The 19,646-nt window shown below is 44.5% G+C and overlaps 1 protein-coding gene across 2 annotated transcripts; it reads right to left on the bottom strand.

The window, feature by feature from the left end:
- Window positions 1–5,446: 5,446 nt before the first annotated feature.
- Window positions 5,447–8,047, bottom strand: LOC131898348 (uncharacterized). 2 transcript variants are annotated; one of them, XM_059249479.1, is made up of 5 exons: window positions 7,878–8,047; window positions 7,498–7,679; window positions 6,857–6,904; window positions 6,222–6,406; window positions 5,447–5,976 (listed from the first exon to the last, which is right to left on the bottom strand). In XM_059249479.1, exons 1-5 carry the CDS (start codon window positions 8,001–8,003, stop codon window positions 5,642–5,644), a joined length of 876 nt encoding a protein of 291 aa, XP_059105462.1. In that variant the 5' UTR covers window positions 8,004–8,047; the 3' UTR covers window positions 5,447–5,641. The 2 variants fall into 2 exon arrangements, with proteins under 2 accessions (XP_059105462.1, XP_059105463.1); XM_059249480.1 differs by having other exon boundaries at window positions 6,237–6,406; window positions 7,878–8,041.
- Window positions 8,048–19,646: the final 11,599 nt, after the last annotated feature.

Below are 19,646 nucleotides of genomic sequence, written 5' to 3' on the forward strand. Positions count from 1 at the left end.
GAATAACTCATTAGGTAGTCCCTTCATGGGAGTAGGAAGTTTAAACATGAGTTTGTGTGTGCGGGGCGTGCGCCCAGCGGCGGCAGTGGTGGACATGCTCAAGATAGCTCGGAGCGGCGGGCGGACAGGTACAGGCCGGTGGGAGGTGGAGCTGCAATGTAGCGCGGCCTGGGCGGGCACCAGCACTAGAGCCTGGGCACTGGACGGAGCCAAAGCTAAGCCACAGCTTCAGCTCGCTCCAAGTGAGCAGAGGCCCAGGAAGGGACTAACGCTAAAAGTTTAAACAGAAATGTGTGTGTGTGTGTGTGTGTGTGTGTTGCATGTCCAGTATGGCTGTGGTCAAAGGCACATGCTGCAGCAGCAGTGTGTGAGATAGCCCGGAGCAGTGGGTGGGCAGGTATGCCAAAGCAGGAGGTGGAGCCACAAGGCCAACAGAATGGACCAAGCCAGCAGAGTCCGGGAGAGGGACTAGCGCCTAAAAGTTTAAACGGGCCTAACTTCTGGTGAAAAATGGTTTCGGTCAGGACACAGAATGCTAAGTCAATGCTGTTTGAATAAAGGATGTTCTGTTCTTTTGACTGTCTTAATAAATGTTTGGATGAATATTTGATTCTCATGGTAGATAAACTAAAGGAACAGAATTCATAATTTTAAACTATATATTAGGTATGCTCTTGTCTGTTGATCATTACTGAAAATTTGGCCCTGCAATTTAAGTTGCTTTCTGGAAATTCTTGGTTTAATTCTATAGAAATATAACACCTGAAATGTATTGGGTTGTTCGCTTATTAAATAATGTTGCTAACATAAACCCATAAATAATAATCTTTTACTGATAAAGAGATTACAAAATTATTTTTCCAGTAAATAAAATACAAGTAAATTGTTTGGTCCACATTGTTAATATTTGGCAATTTACATTAATGTTACTTGGAATCTATAAAAAAGGATCCTCTTTTTAAGATTTTATAAAAATACTCAGAAGTATTACCTAAAGTTACCTCTTAATCCTGTAGAGACTGTATTTAATGCTTTTATAATTGGTATATGTAAAAAGGACCATGAAAATAGAAGCTGGTGATAAAATTGCTCGATTAATATTGCTTTCCTATTTTAATTGCAAAATGGCACCTATATGTAGAACTGGAGGCTTTGAAAGTATAGGAAAAAGGTGTTTTGACAAACAGTTATCAATGATAAACAGCCTAAATTAAAAATAAAATTATATGGGATTGAGATTAAAAGATTACTGGATTCTGGTGCTGGGCATATCTATAATTTCACAAGAATCCTGAGATCCCAACTGGCCTCTACAAGAAGTCAGGAAAATGGCGGCTATTACAGGATCTTAGAGCTGTAAATAAAACCATGCTTCTCATGGGAGCAACACAACCTGGCTTGCCTGTTCCTGTGGCAATTCCTAAACATTGGCATTTAATTGTGATTGACTCATATGGATGATATTTTATTGGCTGCTAAAGATAAAAAACTTGTTTTTGATGCCTTTTCTAAATTACAAGAGGTTCTTAGCCTGGCTAATTTACAGATTGCCCCAGAAAAGGTACAGGTATCTTATCCCTATCATTATTTAGGTCATGAATTGCTACGCATGGGCATACGTCCACAAAAGATTACTCTGCGTACGGATCAGCTACGCACGCTTAATGATTTCCAAACCTTTCTGGGAGATATTCAATGGCTTCGGTCCACTTTAAAAATTCCAACAGGTCAGCTTCGCTCTTTGTATGACATCTTAAAGGGCAACCCTGACCCTTTATCTCCCCGTAAATTAACAGCTGAAGGACGTATAGCCCTACAACGAGTGCAAGAGGCCCTGGAACAGGTTCACGTGCAGTATATAGATCTTTCTTCTCCCTTATTGTATTTGGTATTTTGTTTTACTCATTCACCTACTGGAGTGTTTTGGCAAACAGGTCCTATTCTATGGGTACATTCCCCAGCTTCTCCAGCAAAAACCATTACTCCTTATCCACAGGCTGTTGCTCAGATTATATTTAAGGGAATCAAGATCAGTGTTCAAACTTTCGGTAAGGAGCCAGATATTGTGGTGACCCCATACACCCAGTCTCAAATAGCATGGTTGCAAGCTAATGATAATGATTGGACCATATTCACATGCTCCATGCAGGGTCGGTTTGATACTCACTACCCCTCCAATGATGTGTGTCATTTTTTTTAAATTGCATCCTGTTATATTTCCCAAGATAGTACAGATGACTCCTATTCCTCAGGCCCGTGTGGTATTTACTGATGGCACTTCACATGGTTTTGCTGTGGTAGTTTCTGGTAACATAGTGAAGAGAATGAAAGTTCAGGGCACTTCTGCCCAAATGGCAGAGGTACAGGCGCTGTTGCTTGCTTTACAGATGTTTTCTGATGAGAGTGTAAATATTTATACTGATAGTCAATATGTGACACATGCCATTATGCCTTTGGAGACAACAGCCTACATACCATCCATTTCTCCCATTCATGAATATTTATTGCAAGTGCAAGGACTTATATGGTCCCGCTCACATAACTTTTATGTGGGCCATATTAGAGCTCACACTCAATTGCCTGGACCTCTAAGTGAAGGTAATCAGAGGGCTGACGCCATTACTCGTGTGGCTGTCACATTAGTTTGTTCTGCCTTTGATAAGGCTACTCAGTTGCATCAACGTTATCATCTTAATGTTGGATCTCTTCGTCATCCTACAGGCATAACCCGGGAACAAGCCCTCCAGATAGTTAAATCATGTCCTATTTGTGTGGAATTTTTACCTGTTCCTCATTTGGGAGTTAATCCCCGAGGACTTTTACCTAATCATGTGTGGCAGATGAACGTCACACATGTACCTTCCTTTGGAAAATTACAATATGTCCATGTGTCTATTGATACATATTCTTCTCTAATTTTTGCTTCTGCTCATTCAGGGGAAAAGATTAAGGATGTAAAGAATCATTGCCTTAATGCTTTTGCTTACATGGGAGTGCCAAAATGCATAAAGACTGATAATGGTCCCGCCTACAGCAGTACGGGATTTTCAAAATTCTGCCAAGACTTTTCTATTGTTAATAAGACTGGTATTCCTTATAATCCTCAAGGACAGGCTATAGTAGAACGCTGCCATCGTACCTTAAAAACATATATTTCTAAAGTAAAAAGGGGGGAGCTAGGGGCTCATCTCTCCTCTCCACATTCTATTCTTTCCCTTGTTTTATATATTTTAAATTTTTTATCGGTGGATTCTGCTGGAGTATCCGCTGCAGATAAGCACTGGAGGGATCCTGTTGCAAATCATCCTCTGGTGCGATGGAAGGACCTTTCTACTGGCACTTGGAGGGGACCCGATCCGGTGTTGGTGTGGGCCCGGGGATCTGTTTGTGTCTTTCCACAGGACAATGAAGTTCCTCTTCGGGTTCCTGAGCACTGTGTGCGCCCTGTGGCTGCTGCTAAATCCCGACATGGCAGAGACCTATTGGGCCTTCGTAAAAAACTCTCCCCTTCTGATGCCAATGGGGATTGAGAGCCCAATATGGCCAGCCTTGGCAAGCATTAACGTAAGCCTAGGAACTGTAGCCACGTGGTTGGATTCTTCAGAAGGTAATGTATGGTAACTTTTTTAAAAAATGTTGAGAATGTGTCACACCTTGGAGATTAAGAATAACTCTGAAGGTAAATGACCTTCATTTGTTAACAGTAGCATGCCAGCTAAGCCTTTTCACATTTTGCAACCCTCTTCAAGCTGGTGTAGTACCTACTTTTCAGGAATGGCTCTGTGCAACATTTATTGGCCTCCTGAAATTCATCTAGCCTCTTTTGTAGACACCTTAAAATTTGTGAGCCTGAATGTAGCCATTTATGAGACCATTAGTTCTGCTCCTTGTTTGCTGTTTTTGTTTTTGTTTTCTTTATGGTTCTTAGTTGTTCTTTTGCAGACCTGCCAGCCTAAGTAGTGCTGGGATGAAGAAAAATGGGCCTTGGTGGTTCGTGTTCCTGGAGCTGCGTCCATGCCAGTGGACCGTGACAGTTAGACACAGATGATGCTCACATGCTCCAGAAGACTCTGACATCGCTGTTGCCATTGTTGCTGTTATAGCGGTGGTGGCCACTGCTGCTACTATTTCTGGGATGGCTATTTCATAATTGGGTTCTACAGCTAGCACAATGGAGATCCTGGCAGCAAAAGTAGCTACCACAGTTAGTTAATCTTTTATTGGGCATGATAAATTTAATTCAACAGTTATATACATTTAAATTGGCTTTGAAAGTTGCAAAAATTATTTAAACTCAAGTTCCATTTGTTTATGGGATACCACTTTACAAGGACTCCAATTTGCAGTAAGGCTCGTTTAAGAAGGGAATGGCTCAATCGCCTTTAGCCTCCTGGCTATGGGTGGGTTAGGACTACTGTTGGTCTTTTCTGGGTCACACAGATTGCAAGCCCAGCGCCACTTTGAGATCTTTGGCAACAGTTTACTCTACAGCTCACGTGGTTGAGCCTGTATGATAATGAGTATTCAGAGACGGGTAATGCTTGGGGGGCGCTCACCAACCTAAGACAGAGCACTTGCGGGGCCTGGGCAGGTGTCTCCATGACGGGTAAGGTGACCTGCTGACGTCCCACGCAACCTAAGTCAGAAGCTCATTTTTTAGTAAAAAGGGGGGACCTGTAGGGCCCTGGTCTTCTCCCATATTGAGTAAAGCCGTTGCCTGCTTGCTGACCTTGACCAGATGTCCTCCCTATTCTAATTCCCTGCCGGTATCCACCCTCCTGAATGCTTTAGGGAAGTTCCTTGTTTGTGTATCCTGCATATTGGGCGTTAACAGCTTAGATGCAAGAATGTAGAACATTCAGTAGCAAACTTCTGCCCTCCAGGGATCCGCCATTGTGCTGTAAGCCTGTATTTAAGGTTTCCTCCCTCTTTCAATAAACGGCATTTGGCATTTGGCATTCTGCTGAGGCAAATGACCCGCTGTCTCTTGTCCCTTATTTTTTAATCCACAGCCCCTCGCTCGGACATGGTGAATGGGTGACAGTAACGTGGGCGTTACTGTTACAGGACGCCCAAGTAAAGTGCCAGGACAGGATCGCCAAGAGACGTAGGCTGTCCTCTCAGAGCTTTTACATGTGAGTCTGAGTCCAGTCAGAAATAAGTCTTTAAGGGTAACAAATAAATGATCATGCCCTAAAAAAAGTTAAACAAAATTCAAGGAGATACTAAAAATGAAAACAACAATAAAAAAAATTAGACAAAATTTAAAGAGATATTGACAGTGAAAAGAATAATAAAAAGAATTAAACAAAATGAAAGGCAATATTAACATTGAAAACAATGAAAAAAGTACTAAAGAAAATTAAAGGAAATATTAACAATGAAACCATTAATAAAAAAGAAATAAACAAAATTAAAGGTGATATTAACATGAAAACAATGAGAGAACTAGGCATACTTAATGTTTATTAATAAATATTAATATTGAAAAAACAAGGAAAAATAATATAATTAAAGGCAATATTAATATTAACTTTGAAAACAACAATAAAAAGTTTTAAACACAACGAAAGGAGATACTTTCTCTAAAGACGGGAAGGACAGCTGGTCCTGGGTGGAACTCAGCAGGTAATAAACAATCTCAATCTATGTCAACATCAGGCAGAGGGAAAAAGGGCTCTGGTGCACCCAGTTGCACAACAGAAACTAGAAAGAGCCGCCCAGCATCTGGAACATCTGCAGCCACTTCTAGAGGTGGCTGTGCATCAGTGGGCAGAGGCTGGTCTGAAGTTTGAAGTGGTACTGGTCCAGCTTCTGGCACGGTTGGTTCCCCAAGGGCCAGGTCTGTGTCATCTTGGGTTTTCAGAAATTCCCGGGGCCCTGCCACAGAAGTTGGTCCCACATGTAGAGTCTCCACCATCCCTAATGCATCCTGCATGGGTGCCTCTGTATTAACTTCCCTGAGGAGTCCATCATCTAAGGCAGAAAGAGATGAACCATTAGTGGAAGTGCCCTAGAAGTTTCCATGATGGGGTGAGCTTCCCAGAGATGGCCTTGCTGGTTACACAAGGTCTGTTCATGTCAGAAAATCCCCAGTCCCCTCTCCCCACAACAGGACATCTCACCCGACAGGTGTCCAGCTCTGGTTCCAGGCAGGATATCTGGACAATTCCCTGGTATAACCCATCATCGAAATTACCTCAGCCTTCCTAGGAACCTACCCCAGGCCTCCTCACCCATTTTACAGTCCTGCTCCTCCAGCGCCTCCCCTTGGAGAGTGAAGTCTTTTGCAGGCTCATCGGGCCATAGATATTTCACGAGCCTCTTGGCCACGGCAAGGTTTGGAGACCCACTGAAGTCCTGGGGTTGTTTTGACATCCATATTGATAGGAAGGATAACAAGGCACTGCAGGGAGGACCAGGTTGGAGGGAAGTAGAGTCAGAAGCCTGGCCTCACTTCACCAGCACAGCAGTGTCCCTTAGATGAGGAAAAGGCTGCCCAGCCCATGTGCTGCTGGGCATGGTGGTCAGGAGTGTAGAGCTGTATGGACAGGGCTCGAGACACTTTCTGTCCCTTGGAGGAGGGACTGGGCAGACTGGGCTGGGCTGTAGTGGGGATGGTTTCCCCTAGGGCCCTTTAGCTTCCGTCAATCCCTGTTCTTCTCAGGACCAAGGAGATCAATGGAGATTTATTTCTGTTTTTCTCCACCTGCACGTGAAGTCTCTGGTACCATCCCTCTAGTGGGAATCCCAAGAGCAGGGTGACTGGTAACAGCTCAGTCCTCAACCCTAGCCACCCCAGACATCCCACTGTGTAGAGGGGCTCTTACCTCCCTCGTCACCCAAGCCAACTCACTTCCTTTTTTCCTGATCCTCCATACAGTCTGGCTGCAAAGGTCCATACCTGTGGCATTTCATGAGGGTGTCACCACTAAGGCCATGTGTCCCCAACCCACCAAGGGATCTAGAAGGAGCTACATGAATCAGGTAGAGAAATAGAAGCCAGGAAGGGGATGAGGGTCCTCAGGGCTCCTTGCAATGTTCTGACTTCCATGGTTAGGGTCTGGGAAAGAGCCTCTGGTCACAGCTCTCAAGGATTGTCACACAATGGGTAACCTAAGCTTCTCCTTCTTGGTTTTTTTTTTTGTTGTTGTTGTTGTTGTTACAGGATTTCTTGGGTGGCCCCAGGGACCCTTATCTGCTTCTGTTAGTCCCATCAAACCTAGATAGTGTCTAGAAGCTTTTATACAAATGGGAAAAAGGCTCTGTTCAAAGGATAAGAAAGGATAGTGTTTGACACTTCTTGGGAAAAGTGAATGACAATCTAGTGTTGTCTCCCCTACCCCTATCTCTGGCCATGTCATCTTGAAGGTCCAGGCCCAGGACCAATGATACAATAATACTTGTTCTGTGAGAGCATACAGTCCCAGAGAAGGGTAGAGACATTCTAAAACCAAACAGGAGGCTTGAGAGCCTGACTTGTGTGTAGCCACTCACGTGTCCATAATTAAGTCCAGCATCTCCCAGGTGGTCACAAACCTATGGTAGATAGTCAATATTATACCTATAAATAGGTAATCCCCATCCTTAAAGGCTTTTGGTATATGATTGATAACGTCTTTCATATAGGTTGGGCTCCGTGGATCAAATATGGGGCCGTCTTCCTGAATCCTGTAATCCTGAGGAAAGACCAAGGAAGGAAGGAGGGTTTAAATGTGAAATCTCAGAGACAATAACAACCCATTACCACACACTGAAGTGAAAAGCGAGCATAAAAGACGTTTCTCAGTGTTCTCACAGGAACACAGACTCATTCAGGAACTGCAGTGGATCAGGAGGACCAAAAAGTCTCCTGGCTGCAGGCTGGCCTGTGTTACCTCATTTTTCCTACAGGAAAATAGACAGAGGTGTGCACAAATACTTCGCAGCACACGTCGGAACCAGCCAGGAAGCTTTGGTTTTTGACGGCGTGAGCAACCACAACACCTGAAGCAAGAGAACATCCTTGCTCTTCTAGTGCCTCCAGAGAAGTGAGTCAGTTGAGGCTGCTGTTGATGGCTGGTTACCTGGTAACCAGGAGCCTGAGTTCCATCTGTAATAATACTAAGGAAGTGAGGTCACTTCCTGGGGCCCTCCAGTCAGCACTTCCTCCACATAGGCTTTCTCTAGGGCTGACCAGGGCTGCCATCTTCTCTCCTGCCTTTCCATGTGTACAATGGGACACAGTGGTGTCCATATGCCCATGCCACACACTGACCTGGGAAGCCTGGCTCCAGCCAGACCCTCAACTTCAAGAAGGCAGAAGAGGTTTCCCAACCATTACCTCTATACCACATGCATTCCAGGAAAAAAGTAATTTTCTCTTAGGGTCTTCCCACTGTTCAAAACCTCCTCCCTGTAGATCATTCTGGTGTTGATTTCCTAGTGTGTCATCTTTTGTATATGATCACAGATTCCCTATACCTGAGAAACCCCATACCACTGTCACCAGAGGTGAAGGAACAAAAAGGCACTGTGCCCATGTCCTCATACCCACACAAGGGCACACAGAGGACCCACTTACAAAGTGCCTAGGTACATGTCAGTATAGAAAAGGCCATGCTTAGATGGCCTTAGGGATATTTAGGTTGAGGTTAGTGTTAGGGTAACAGACAGTAGCAAACTGTATGCGTTCATGTTTAATCGTGCTTTTCAATTATAGGTAGTTATGACTCATCATGTAGGTGCTGGGAGTGGAATCCAGGTCCTCCAGGAGGGCAGGCAGTGCTCTGAACTGCTGAGCCATCTCTCAGCCTCTCTCCTAACTTTTTGATTGTTTGCTTTTTTTTTTTTTTGTTTTTTGTTTTTTTTTTGTTTTTTCGAGACAGGGTTTCTCTGTGTAGCTTTGTGCCTTTCCTGGAACTCACTTGGTAGCCCAGGCTGGCCTCGAACTCACAGAGATCCGCCTGGCTCTGCCTCCCGAGTACTGGGATTAAAGGCGTGTGCCGCAACCACTGCCCGGCTATACTAAGCTCTTTATCTGTCTACTTTATTTCTCTGGGATGAAATCCTGTTTCCATAGCTTCAGTTCTGTCCAGTTCCCTAGCCCATAGTCCTGCTAAAGACTAAACTCCTATGCTTCCATCTTCATCTTCATCCTCAGTTTCCTCATTCTCCATTTCCACTACTCTCTACTCCTGGCGCTCAGAAAACTCTACCCGAGATCTGCTTACCCTCTACGGAATCTCTGTCTTCCTCTCTTTTCTCTCGCCATGCTGTTCTGTCTGTTTCTACCGAAAATGCCTGTCTTCCTCTCCCTGGCCATGTGGTTCTCTGCCTCCTAAGGAATGTTCTCCACCCTACCTTCCGCCTTGATATGTAAAACCTCTAGGTGAAGAGATGGTCTGAGCTTCATTTGCACAAGAAGCAAGCTATACATCTGGGGAGGGGGAGTGGGGGGCTGGGAGGAGGAGTTAGTAACTTAGTTCAGTGGGTCTAGAAATATTTGGGCGTGCAAGAATTTCATAGTAAGAGACAGCTGAAATATTAAAGGCTGGATAGCACAAAATATTCATAATAAATGGCTTGCCTTTTGACAGACCCTTGGCCGGTCAAAGTATAGCTTTAATACACAGCTGAGTCTCTATAATATATTCTTGCGGCCTGCAAGAGCTCTCTTTTCCATCTAAGCCTGCAAATGAACAGGGCAGGCTTCCTTCTAGAGCTCTGCCTGAGCCTAGTGATGGGGAAGAGACACGGGAGGATCTCCAGGGCTCATTGGCTCATTGGTGGGCCAGTCTGGCTGAACTGGTGAGCTCCAGGCTCAGTGAGAGACCTTGTCTCAAAATAAATAAATAAATAAATAAATAAATAAATAAATAAATAAATAAGGTGGGGGGGGGCTACAAGACAGATCAGCCTGTAAAAGCTCTTTATGCCAATGTTGGCCTGAGTTCAATCCCTAGGACCCATGGGATAGAAAGAAACAACCAAACCCTTTCCCTAAGATATCTGAAAATTGTCTCCCATGACCAATATAAATAAAAATGTGATTGAAAAAGATAAGATGGGGGGCTGGAGAGATGGCCCAGCGGTTAAAAGCACTGACTGCTGCTGCAGAGGTCCTGGGTTCAGTTCCCAGCACCCACAAGGTGGCTCACAACTGTAACTCCAGTTCCAGAGGATCTGACATTCTCTTCTGGCCTCCATGGGCAATAGGCATGGATGTAGAACACATGTAAGCACACACTCATACACACAAAATAAAATAAAACTTAAAAAAAAAATAAGATGGAAAAGGTGCTGACATTGACCTCTGCCTGGCCCTCACATATGTGTGTTTAATCATACCTGTATGCACACACATGAACACATACATACCCCCAAAAATGAATAAATAAAAATAATTTAAAAATAAGAACTGAAGATGTGGGTTTGGACACAGGGAGGGATTTATTCAGCTGCCTGGCAACTGGGGATAGATCAGGCGTGCCACCATTGTCTGTGGCAGCTCCTCCACATGAGTCCCTCCTCTAGTCCCAACAATCTTCTCTTTGTAGTTGGCTTTAAGAAGGCCTTTAAATCAATAGTTGGCACTGGTGGGCTGTGTGTGTGTGTGTGTGTGTGTGTGTGTGTGTGTGTGCCATGACACACATGTATAGGTAAGAGAACAACTTGTGGGAGTTTCTTCTCTCCTTCCACCATTGGATCGTGGTATTTTGAACTCAGATCATCAGGCTTGGTGGCCTAGCTCCCTCTACAGCCCTCCTCTGCTCTGCTGTGTAGCTGAAGTGTTCCTGTGTACCACCTGGCCCGCAGTGAGGACAAATCTCTCTCACCCGCCAGTCCTGCAACTGCTTGGACCCAAGTAAACACACAGAGGCTTATATTGATTAAAATTGCTCAGCCATTAGCTCAGGCTAACTATTGACTAGCTCTTACAATTAAACTCAGCCCATTTCTGTTAATCTATATCTCACCATGTTTTCCGTGGCTTTACCTGCGTGCCATTACATGATGCTCCCTGCACGGCAGGCTGGTGTCTCCTCACTCAGCCTTTCTTCTCCTTGTCTGTTTATCCTGCCTATACTTCCTGCATGACTACTGGCCAATCAGCTTTTTATTTATCAACCAATTAGAGCAACACATATTCACAGTGTACAGAAAGACATTCCCCCATCACTGCTGTGTAGACTTGACCTTTCTAAACACAGTAGCTTTCCACCGCTGCTACAGAACACTGGGCAAAGTCAAGTTAAAGAAGGTGAGAGATTTATTTTGGCTCATGGTCTCCGAGGGTCTCAGTCCATGGTCACTTGGCCTCATGGTTTTTGATGAAGCAGAGCATCGTGGTGGTGGTGGTGGTGGTGGTGGTGGTGGTGGTGGTGGTGGTAGGGGAAAGGAGAGAGAGAGAGAGAGAGAGAGAGAGAGAGAGAGAGAGAGAGAGATAGATTGAGTGAGTGAGAGAGATCTCTCTTCCTATTTTCCAGGGTAACTCTTCCTCCAGGCAAAACTGCCACCACCTAACATCCCATTCAGCTGTGAATTGAGGATTACTTAACTGATTAAACCAGCACCCTCACAATCTAGTCACCTTTCAAGCCCTCCAACTCTGAACTTTCCTGATCAGGGATCTCATGAGCCTTTGATGGGTGATACTTCAGAGCTAAACCATGACACTACCTGGCTTATATCAGTATAATACTTACAAGGTTCATCTATGTTGCAGCATGTATTAGTACTTTGTTGCTACATTAATAAAAATAGAAAATAATAATGACTGTTATTATTAGTGTGTGTCTGTGAGTTCAGATATGTGAATGACACAGCATGTATGTGGCGGTCAGAGGACATGTAGTAGGAGTCAGTTCTTACCTTCCACAGTGGGTTCTGTGGTTTGAACTTAGGTTATCAGAATTGTGTGGCAAGTGCCTTCACTCTGAGCTATCTTGTCAGATCTGCATCACTTTTTGTGACTGAATATTCACTAATCCCATTTGCCAAGTGATAGACATATTAGTAGTGTGAACAATAGGTAGTAAGTATAATAAGCCTTTTACTGCTGCATACATTTGCACACACATTTTTTGAAATTGATTTCTCTCTCTCCTTACCTCTCCTCTCCTCTCCCTCTCACTCCCTCTCTCTCTCTGTCTCTCTGTCTCTCTCTGTCTCTGTCTTTCTCTCTCTCTTTCTGTGTGTGTGTGTGTGTGTGTGTGTGTGTGTGTGTGTGCGCGTGTGCATGGGGCACATGTATGCCCAAAGTGGCCAGAAGAGGGTGACAGATTGACGGAAGCTGAAGTTACAGGAGATTGTGAGGACCTAGATGAGGGTGCTGGGAACCAAACTTGGGTCTCCTGCAAGAGCAGCAAGTGCTTTTAAGTGCTGAGCCATCTCTCCAGACACCGTACACAAGTTTTTGTGTAGAACTGTGTCTCCATTCTCCTGAGAGTTCCTAGATTGTCTAGGAACACTGTTAACATTTGAGAAACTACGGGTTTTCCTGGGCCTCTGGATGGTTACTATGGATAGTTGACTTCATTAGATCTAGATTTGACTAGAAGATAAGGCTCTGGGATGTCTGTGACAACGTTTCTAGAATAGGTTAATTGGAATGGAGGTGATACTATCCCATGGGCTGGGGTCCTGGACTGAATACAAAGGAGAAAGTGAGCTGAGCACCAGCATGCATCGCTCTCTGCTTCCTGTACTGGAACACAGTGTGACCTGCTGCCTCACACTCCTGCCACCATGCTTTCCCTGCCGTGGTGATTGCACCCTCAAACTGTGAGCTGAGATGAACCCTGCCTTTCTCAAGTTGTATTTCCCAGGTGTTTGTCAGAGCAATCAGACAAGAAACCAATACACCATGTGACCATGTGACCATGTGTGTTCCCACCAGCAACATGTAAAAGTCCCAATTTCTCTGCATCCCCACCCACTTTCTACTCATATGTGTGTGTGTGTGTGTGTGTGTGTGTGTGTGTGTGTGTGTGTGTGCATGTGTGTATGCTGTAGGATAATGCTCTTGTACACTGTAAAGATTTGTCACAAAAATTGACTTAATAAAAGACTAATTGGCCAATAGCCAGGCAGGAGGTATAAGGCAGGGTGATCAGACTAGGAGAATTCTGAGAAGAAGAAGGGTGGAGTCAGGAGTCACCAGCCAGATGCAGAGGAAACAAGATGGGAATGCCACACTATGGAGTCCCAGGGATCCCAGGGTTTAGCTGCATCCGGTGTGGGATATCTGAGGGGAAAAAAAAAAATCTACGTTCACTATGTTCTTATGTCTGTTAACTTTATTCCTCTAAGACAAAATTCTATCAATTAAGCTGTAGCTCCACCAGGCATTCAAGGCAGAAATAAGTCTAGATATACCAAGCTCTATATCCATCTACTTTATTTCTCTGGGATGAAATCCTGTTTCCAAAGCTTCAGTTCCGTCCAGTTCCCTAGCTTATAGCCCTGCTATTGACTAAACTCCTGTGCTTCCAGCCTCATCTTCGTCCTTTGTATCCCCTTTCTCCATCTCTGCTACTCTCTACTCCTGGTACTCAGAAAACTCTACCCGAGATCTGCTTACCCTCTACAGAACCTCTGTCTTCCTCTCTTCTCCCTCGCCATGCTGTTCTGTCTGTTTCTGCAGAAAATGCCTGCCCTTTCTTTTTCTGGGCACATGGTTCTCTGCCTCTTTAGGAATGTTATTTTACTTCCCACCTCGATATGTAAAAACCTCTTTTGTTCTCAGTCAGTTGCTCTGGAGAGCCACTAGGCCTCCTCAAGGTAAGGGGATGGTCTGAGTTTCATTAACACAAGAAACAAAGCTAGGCGTCTCCTGCCAGCTTGTCTCCTAAACTCAGCAGGGGAGTTAGTAACTTAGTAGGTTCAGCAGGTTTGGGGAGCTGAATTGTCTGCCAATTGGTCTGGGCACGCAAGGATTTCATAGCAGAAGACAGCTGAAATATTAAAGGCTGGATATCACCAAATATTCATAATAAATGGCTTTGTCTCTTGACAGGACCCTTGGTCTGGTCAAAGTATAGCTTTAATACACAACTGAATCTCTGTAATATATTCTTGCGGCCCACAGGACCACATTGAGAAAAGATATTAAGCCATGTGGCCAAACATAGATAAGAATTATGGGTTAGTTTAGGTATAAGAGCTAGTTAGTAATAGGTTTGGGCTACTGGCCGAACATTTATAAATAATATTAAGCCTCTGAGTCAATTATTTGGGAAGCAGCTGCTGGATATTTAGGAATATTAGGATATTTAGGAGAGAAACTTCTGCCTACACACATGCACATACATACATACATACATACATACATACATACATACATACATACATACATACACATACACAGGGTCTCACTGCATAGCTCTGGATGGACTGGAACTCACTGTGCAGACTAGGGTGGCTTGAATTTACAGGGTCCAGCTGCCTCTGCTTGGATTAAAGGTGTACATCCCCATGCTTAGCTAAAAAAAAATTTTGATCTTTTGATCTTTGACGAATTAACACATGTGTAGGAGGTATTTTGATGATATTCATCTGCATTGCCCTCTTTCAACCCTCTCTCTGGTCAGGTGCCATTTAAGGTACATAGGCAATTTACCAGTGGCCATGCTGTCCTTCCCTTCTCAGGGAGGGGTGTGGCCTCATGAGCTACTCTCTGTCCACAATGGAACAAGGATGGGCCAATCTCATACAGCATTTTTAATTTATTTTTTTGAGGTAGGATCTTCCTGTGTGGCCCAGGCTGAGTCAGTCCCTTCTTCAGCCTCCTGAGTACAGGTGCCATAGACATGTATCATCAGAACTGGCAGCAGATTCTTTACATAAGCTCCCGTGGTACAGTCTGAATTCCTACACTTCCCCCATCTTTCAGGAAAAACTCAGGTTCCCTGGAAGAGCATTTCTGAGAATGAGGAGGTGGACAGAGCAGATCTGAATCCAATCCCACTCAGTCTCAAGTCGAACTTACCAAAGTCACAGATCACCTGCCAACATGCAGGCAATAATGGTTCTTTAGTGTAGACCTCTGAATGTTTGTTACACACCATTATTGCAGCATTAGCTGACTGCTACACAATTGGTATCTCATTGTATTATAAGGAACTCTTTACACCAACATGTATATAAGTGTGGTGTGTGTGTGTGTGTGTGTGTGTGTGTGTCCATACATGCATGCAGTAGACGGAGGATGTTGGGTGTTTTGTTCTGTCACTCTCCATATTATCCCTTTGAGACAGGGTCTCACAGTGAGCCTGCAGCTAGGCTAGAAGCCAACAAATCCTAATGATTCTTCTGTCTCTGGTTCCCACATTGCTGGGGTTACAAATGTATGTGTCTCCACACCTGACTTTTAAAATGGGTGATGGGGATTTGAACTCTGGTCCCCACATTACTGGGGTTGCAGGTGTGTGTCAACCCTGGCTTTTTATATGGGTGATGGGGATTTGAACTCTGGTCCTCACATTTGTGCAGCTGGTGCTCTTGCCCAGCAACCCACCACCCCAACTCTAGAAGTTGCCTTGCTCATCTTTGTAACCCTGCTACCCTAGGGGTTGCTGGTGACAGGCAGAACTAGATTATAAACTGAATGTGCCTGCCAACATCTGGTCTTCATCACTACTGGTCTTCCCAGGAGCCCGTTCTCTTTATTTTTGGAAAGTCCATCCTTTGGGGTACACAGCCTAACCTGATGCTTACTTATTTTTGAGCTCAGTAAGTGCTTTGCCTGACAGTCTCAGGGATCTGCCTCCACCTACTGGCCAAAGATAGCAGCTCAAAACTCCATTTCCTGTGTGTTGGTGTGTTTGTGTGTGTGTGTGTGTGTGTGTGTGTGTGTGTGTGTATGTGTGTGTGCCTGTGTGTGTATGTGTATGTAAGTGTGTGTGTGTGTGTGTGTGTATGTGTCTGGGTGTGTGTGCCTGTGTGCCCATGTGTGTATGTGTATGTATAGATGTGTGTGTGTGTGTGTGTGTGTGTGTGTGTGTCTGTGTGGGTGAAATGTACATGTTTGAAGGTGAATGCACACATGAGTGTGCAGGTACACATGCACTTGTATGTGAGTGGAGGTCAGAGGTCAACACTAGGTGTCTTCCCCAATCGCTATGTTGTTTTTTAAATTCTATTTTAAAAATTAAATTATTTTCATTTATCTATTTATTTTTGTTTATTTTTTTCCAGAGCATAAATCCACTTTTATTGATTTACATTTTGTTAGTTTAAGTCCTGGAAGGTTGCTTTGGAATTTGGCGTGACCCGTGCCTGATTCCATAGGCCCGAGTCGCCGTACCCCAGATTGCTCTCATTCTGTTTGCTGGGCTTCAGGAGTCACTGCGTTATTGTTTTGCTTTATACACATGATTGATACACATGAGCACATCTCTTGCCTAAGTGGAATTCAGTTTCATCTCGGGCATAAACATCTTCAAGAAGAGCAGAGTCCTCTCTTTGATTTCCAGAGACTTTGCACCACAGCCTTCCAGATATATTTGCCTTTTAGAAGTCCTGTTCCCAGCAGGCTTCCAAAGGCCTCCACAGTCACGAAGACGCAGAAAGAGGAAGGAGGCCCTAAACTTCTACTTTTTTTTTTTTTTGGAGACAGGGTTTCTCTGTGTAGCTTTGGAGCCTGTCCTGGAACTCACTCTGTAGCCCAGGCTGGCCTCGAACTCACAGAGATCCTCCTGCCTCTGCCTCCCGAGTGCTGGAATCAAAGGTGTGCACCACCCACCTAGCTAACTTTTATTTATTTTTTGAGACAGGGTCTCAGTCACCCAGGCTGACTCCCTTCTTCAGGGTCTGACTATGTAGCCTAGAACTTTCTATAAAGACAAGGCTGGCCTCTGCCTCCCAAGTGCTGGTGTTAAAGGCGTGTGCCCCCACACCTGGCCTGCTTTACTTTTTTATTAAGCAAATTCCCTTACTCAAACTGTGTCCCATGTCCCCAGTGACCTACTTCCTCCAACTAGACCTCCCACATTATGCTACCTCCTAATGATGCCATCATATTATGACTCTGTCAGAGGACGAATCCATTGGGTGGGGAAATGGTTCAGTGGGTAAAAACACCGCACAAGCATGAGGCCCCGAGCGGAATCCCCAGGACCCATGTAAAAGCCAGATGCACAGGATAAGTGTCTGTAATCCTAGCATTCCTATGGGATGATGGGAAGTGAGGATGGAAGGGTTCCCAGGAAAAACAACAAAGTGATCCTGTCTCAAATAAGATGAAAGAAAGGTGAGGACCCAAACCTGGAGTTGTCCTGTGACCTCCACAGACACATTATGGTGCATGTGTGCCCGTATCACAAGTATGAATGTGCTCACATGCAAAACAAATAAACACAAACAAATAAATGGTTAATTATTGATTAAGTCAGCACCCTTAGGATCTAGTCAATTATCCAAAGCTCCAGATCTGACTATGGCTTGCATTGAGGACCAAGCCCTCCATATATAATCCCTTTTGGTGGGATGCATCCGTAATGGAATTGGTTGTTAAACTTCAGCTAGAATGCCAGGCGGTGGTGGCACATCTCCTTAACACCAGCATTTGGTAGGCAGAGGCAGGAGGATCTCTGAGTTCAAGGCCAGCCTGATCTATAGATACAGCACCAGGACTGCCAGTCAGAATGTCAGCCAGGGCTACAGCATTGGGATTGGGACTCTGGGTAGGGGAAAATCCAAGCCAGCACAGCTCACGGACATATATGCATTGGTGTTGGCTGTTGGTAGGTGCCTCTTTTCACACAGAGCTGCTTGCATGTCTTTCCAACATGTTGGTCAGGTTACCTCAGAGTAAATGATCTAAGAGATGGTGTGGGCAGATGCTACATCTTTCATTGTGTAGCTCCAGAGTCATAGTATCATCGAGAGACGACATTGTGTGGGTTATGCTAGTCATCCTGGTTCAACAAGTGAGTCTATGAAGTGATGTGAAAACCAGGAAGTGTGGCTCACTGGCAGCCATCTTGGAGGTTAGCTACCACATAAGCAACACTTGATTATAGTCTTTAAGGATAAATTAAAATTATCTAGATGATGAAAGCTGGTTTCATGGGATGAAAGTTCAGATGCTGAAGTCCCAGTTCCCAGTACCCCAGAATGTTACTGGATGTGGGGCCTTTAAGGAGGCAGGTTTTCGGCTTTGTGGTGCGTCTCAGTTACTTTTGCATTGCTGTGACGAATAGCTGACAGCAGCAACTTAAAAGAGGAACACTGTCTTGGCTTACAGTCCCAGAGATGTCCATTCTTGGCCACATAGCTCCACAAGTTTGTGCAGAACTTTGTGGTGGCAAGCGAATGTGTCAGAGAGCTAGTCACCTCATGGGGAACAGAAAGCAGAGAGCAGGCAGAAAATGGCCCGGGAGGACAGTCCCTCAAAAACCTATCCCCATGACCTACATCTTCCATCTGGTCTCCACTCTGTAAAGTCTTCACAACCTTCCAAAATAACACTGCCAACTGGTGCCCGAGCATTTGAAACATAATCCTGGGGTAGGCGTTTTAAAACAATTCGGAGCTGTGTCCCAATAAAACTTTATTTACAAAAACAGTCCAGATCTGGTTCCCATTGTTGCGGGGTGTGAGTCTCTGCCAGTGATGGGTGTAGAGAGTCTGGAGATGGGCTTGGTTACAGCGCAGGATGGGGCAGAGAGAACATCCAGGCCTGAACCCAGGCTCCCGTCCTTGCACTGGTAACTGCCTCTTTGCTATTGTTTGTAGGAAATTGTATGGAAATATTCCAGCATATTGTTTGGTTATAGCCTCCCAGACTAGGGTGCATGTAGCTAGAGTTTTCCTGCCTGGCCCAGAGTCAGGACAAATCTCTCTCATCCGCCAGTCCCACAGCTGCTCAGACCCAACCAAGTAAACATAGACACTTATATTGCTTACAAACTGTATGGCCGTGGCAGGCTTCTTGTTAACTGTTCTTACAGCTTAAATTAATCCATTTCCATTAATCTATACCTTGCCACATGGCTCGTGGCTTACCGGGATCTTCACATGCGGCTTGTCATGGTGGCGGCTGGCAGTGTCTCTCTCTCTCAGCCTTCTACTTCCCAGAATTCTTCTCCTTGTCCCACCTATACTTCCTGCCTAGCCAATGGCCAATCAGTGATTTATTTACTGACCAATCAGCAACACGCTTGACATACAGACCATCCCACAGCACTTCCCCTTTTCTTTTCTTAAAAAGGAAGGTTTTAACCTTTATATATAATCTCCAAAGTCAGCTTGGTATATTTGGGAATTTGGGCGTAGTTTTTCTTATTATTTCCTGTTGGAGGGGGGCGCTGTATCTTATGGGGACATAAAGAATATTTTAGGATTATGGAGTAGTCCATGAGGGTGTATCATCTGAGCCAGTTGCCTTGAAATGGTTCTAGATGTTGGATCATCTGGGCCATGGTGTCATCGGAGACCTTTTAGGTGGTCTTGGCTGGTCAAGCTTGATGTATCTTAATCTGGAACAAATCCATAGCCTCTGGCTTTCTGTGGAAACAAAAGCAGAGCCTCCTTTTCAAAGCAACATATCCTTACATCCAAATTTTGAAGTTAAGGTACCTTTAAAATATACATTTTGGCATAACTCAACAGCTTTTGTAATCAAATGTTTTTCTTTAGTTACGAATATCAAAGAGAACATA

This window comes from Peromyscus eremicus, chromosome 23, assembly GCF_949786415.1.
Source record: "Peromyscus eremicus chromosome 23, PerEre_H2_v1, whole genome shotgun sequence".
Lineage (NCBI taxonomy): Eukaryota > Metazoa > Chordata > Mammalia > Rodentia > Cricetidae > Peromyscus > Peromyscus eremicus.

Bases quoted from the DNA above. Each gene is read 5' to 3' on its own strand.
- LOC131898348 (XM_059249479.1), bottom strand. From the start codon at position 8,003: ATGTTCTCTTGCTTCAGGTGTTGTGGTTGCTCACGCCGTCAAAAACCA. The intron at 6,905-7,497 runs GTGAGTGGCTAC...GAAATGCCACAG, and splicing joins CTGGACTTAATTATGGACAC to GTATGGACCTTTGCAGCCAG. The intron at 5,977-6,221 runs GTAGGTTCCTAG...TTTCTGCCTTAG, and splicing joins AATGGGTGAGGAGGCCTGGG to ATGATGGACTCCTCAGGGAA.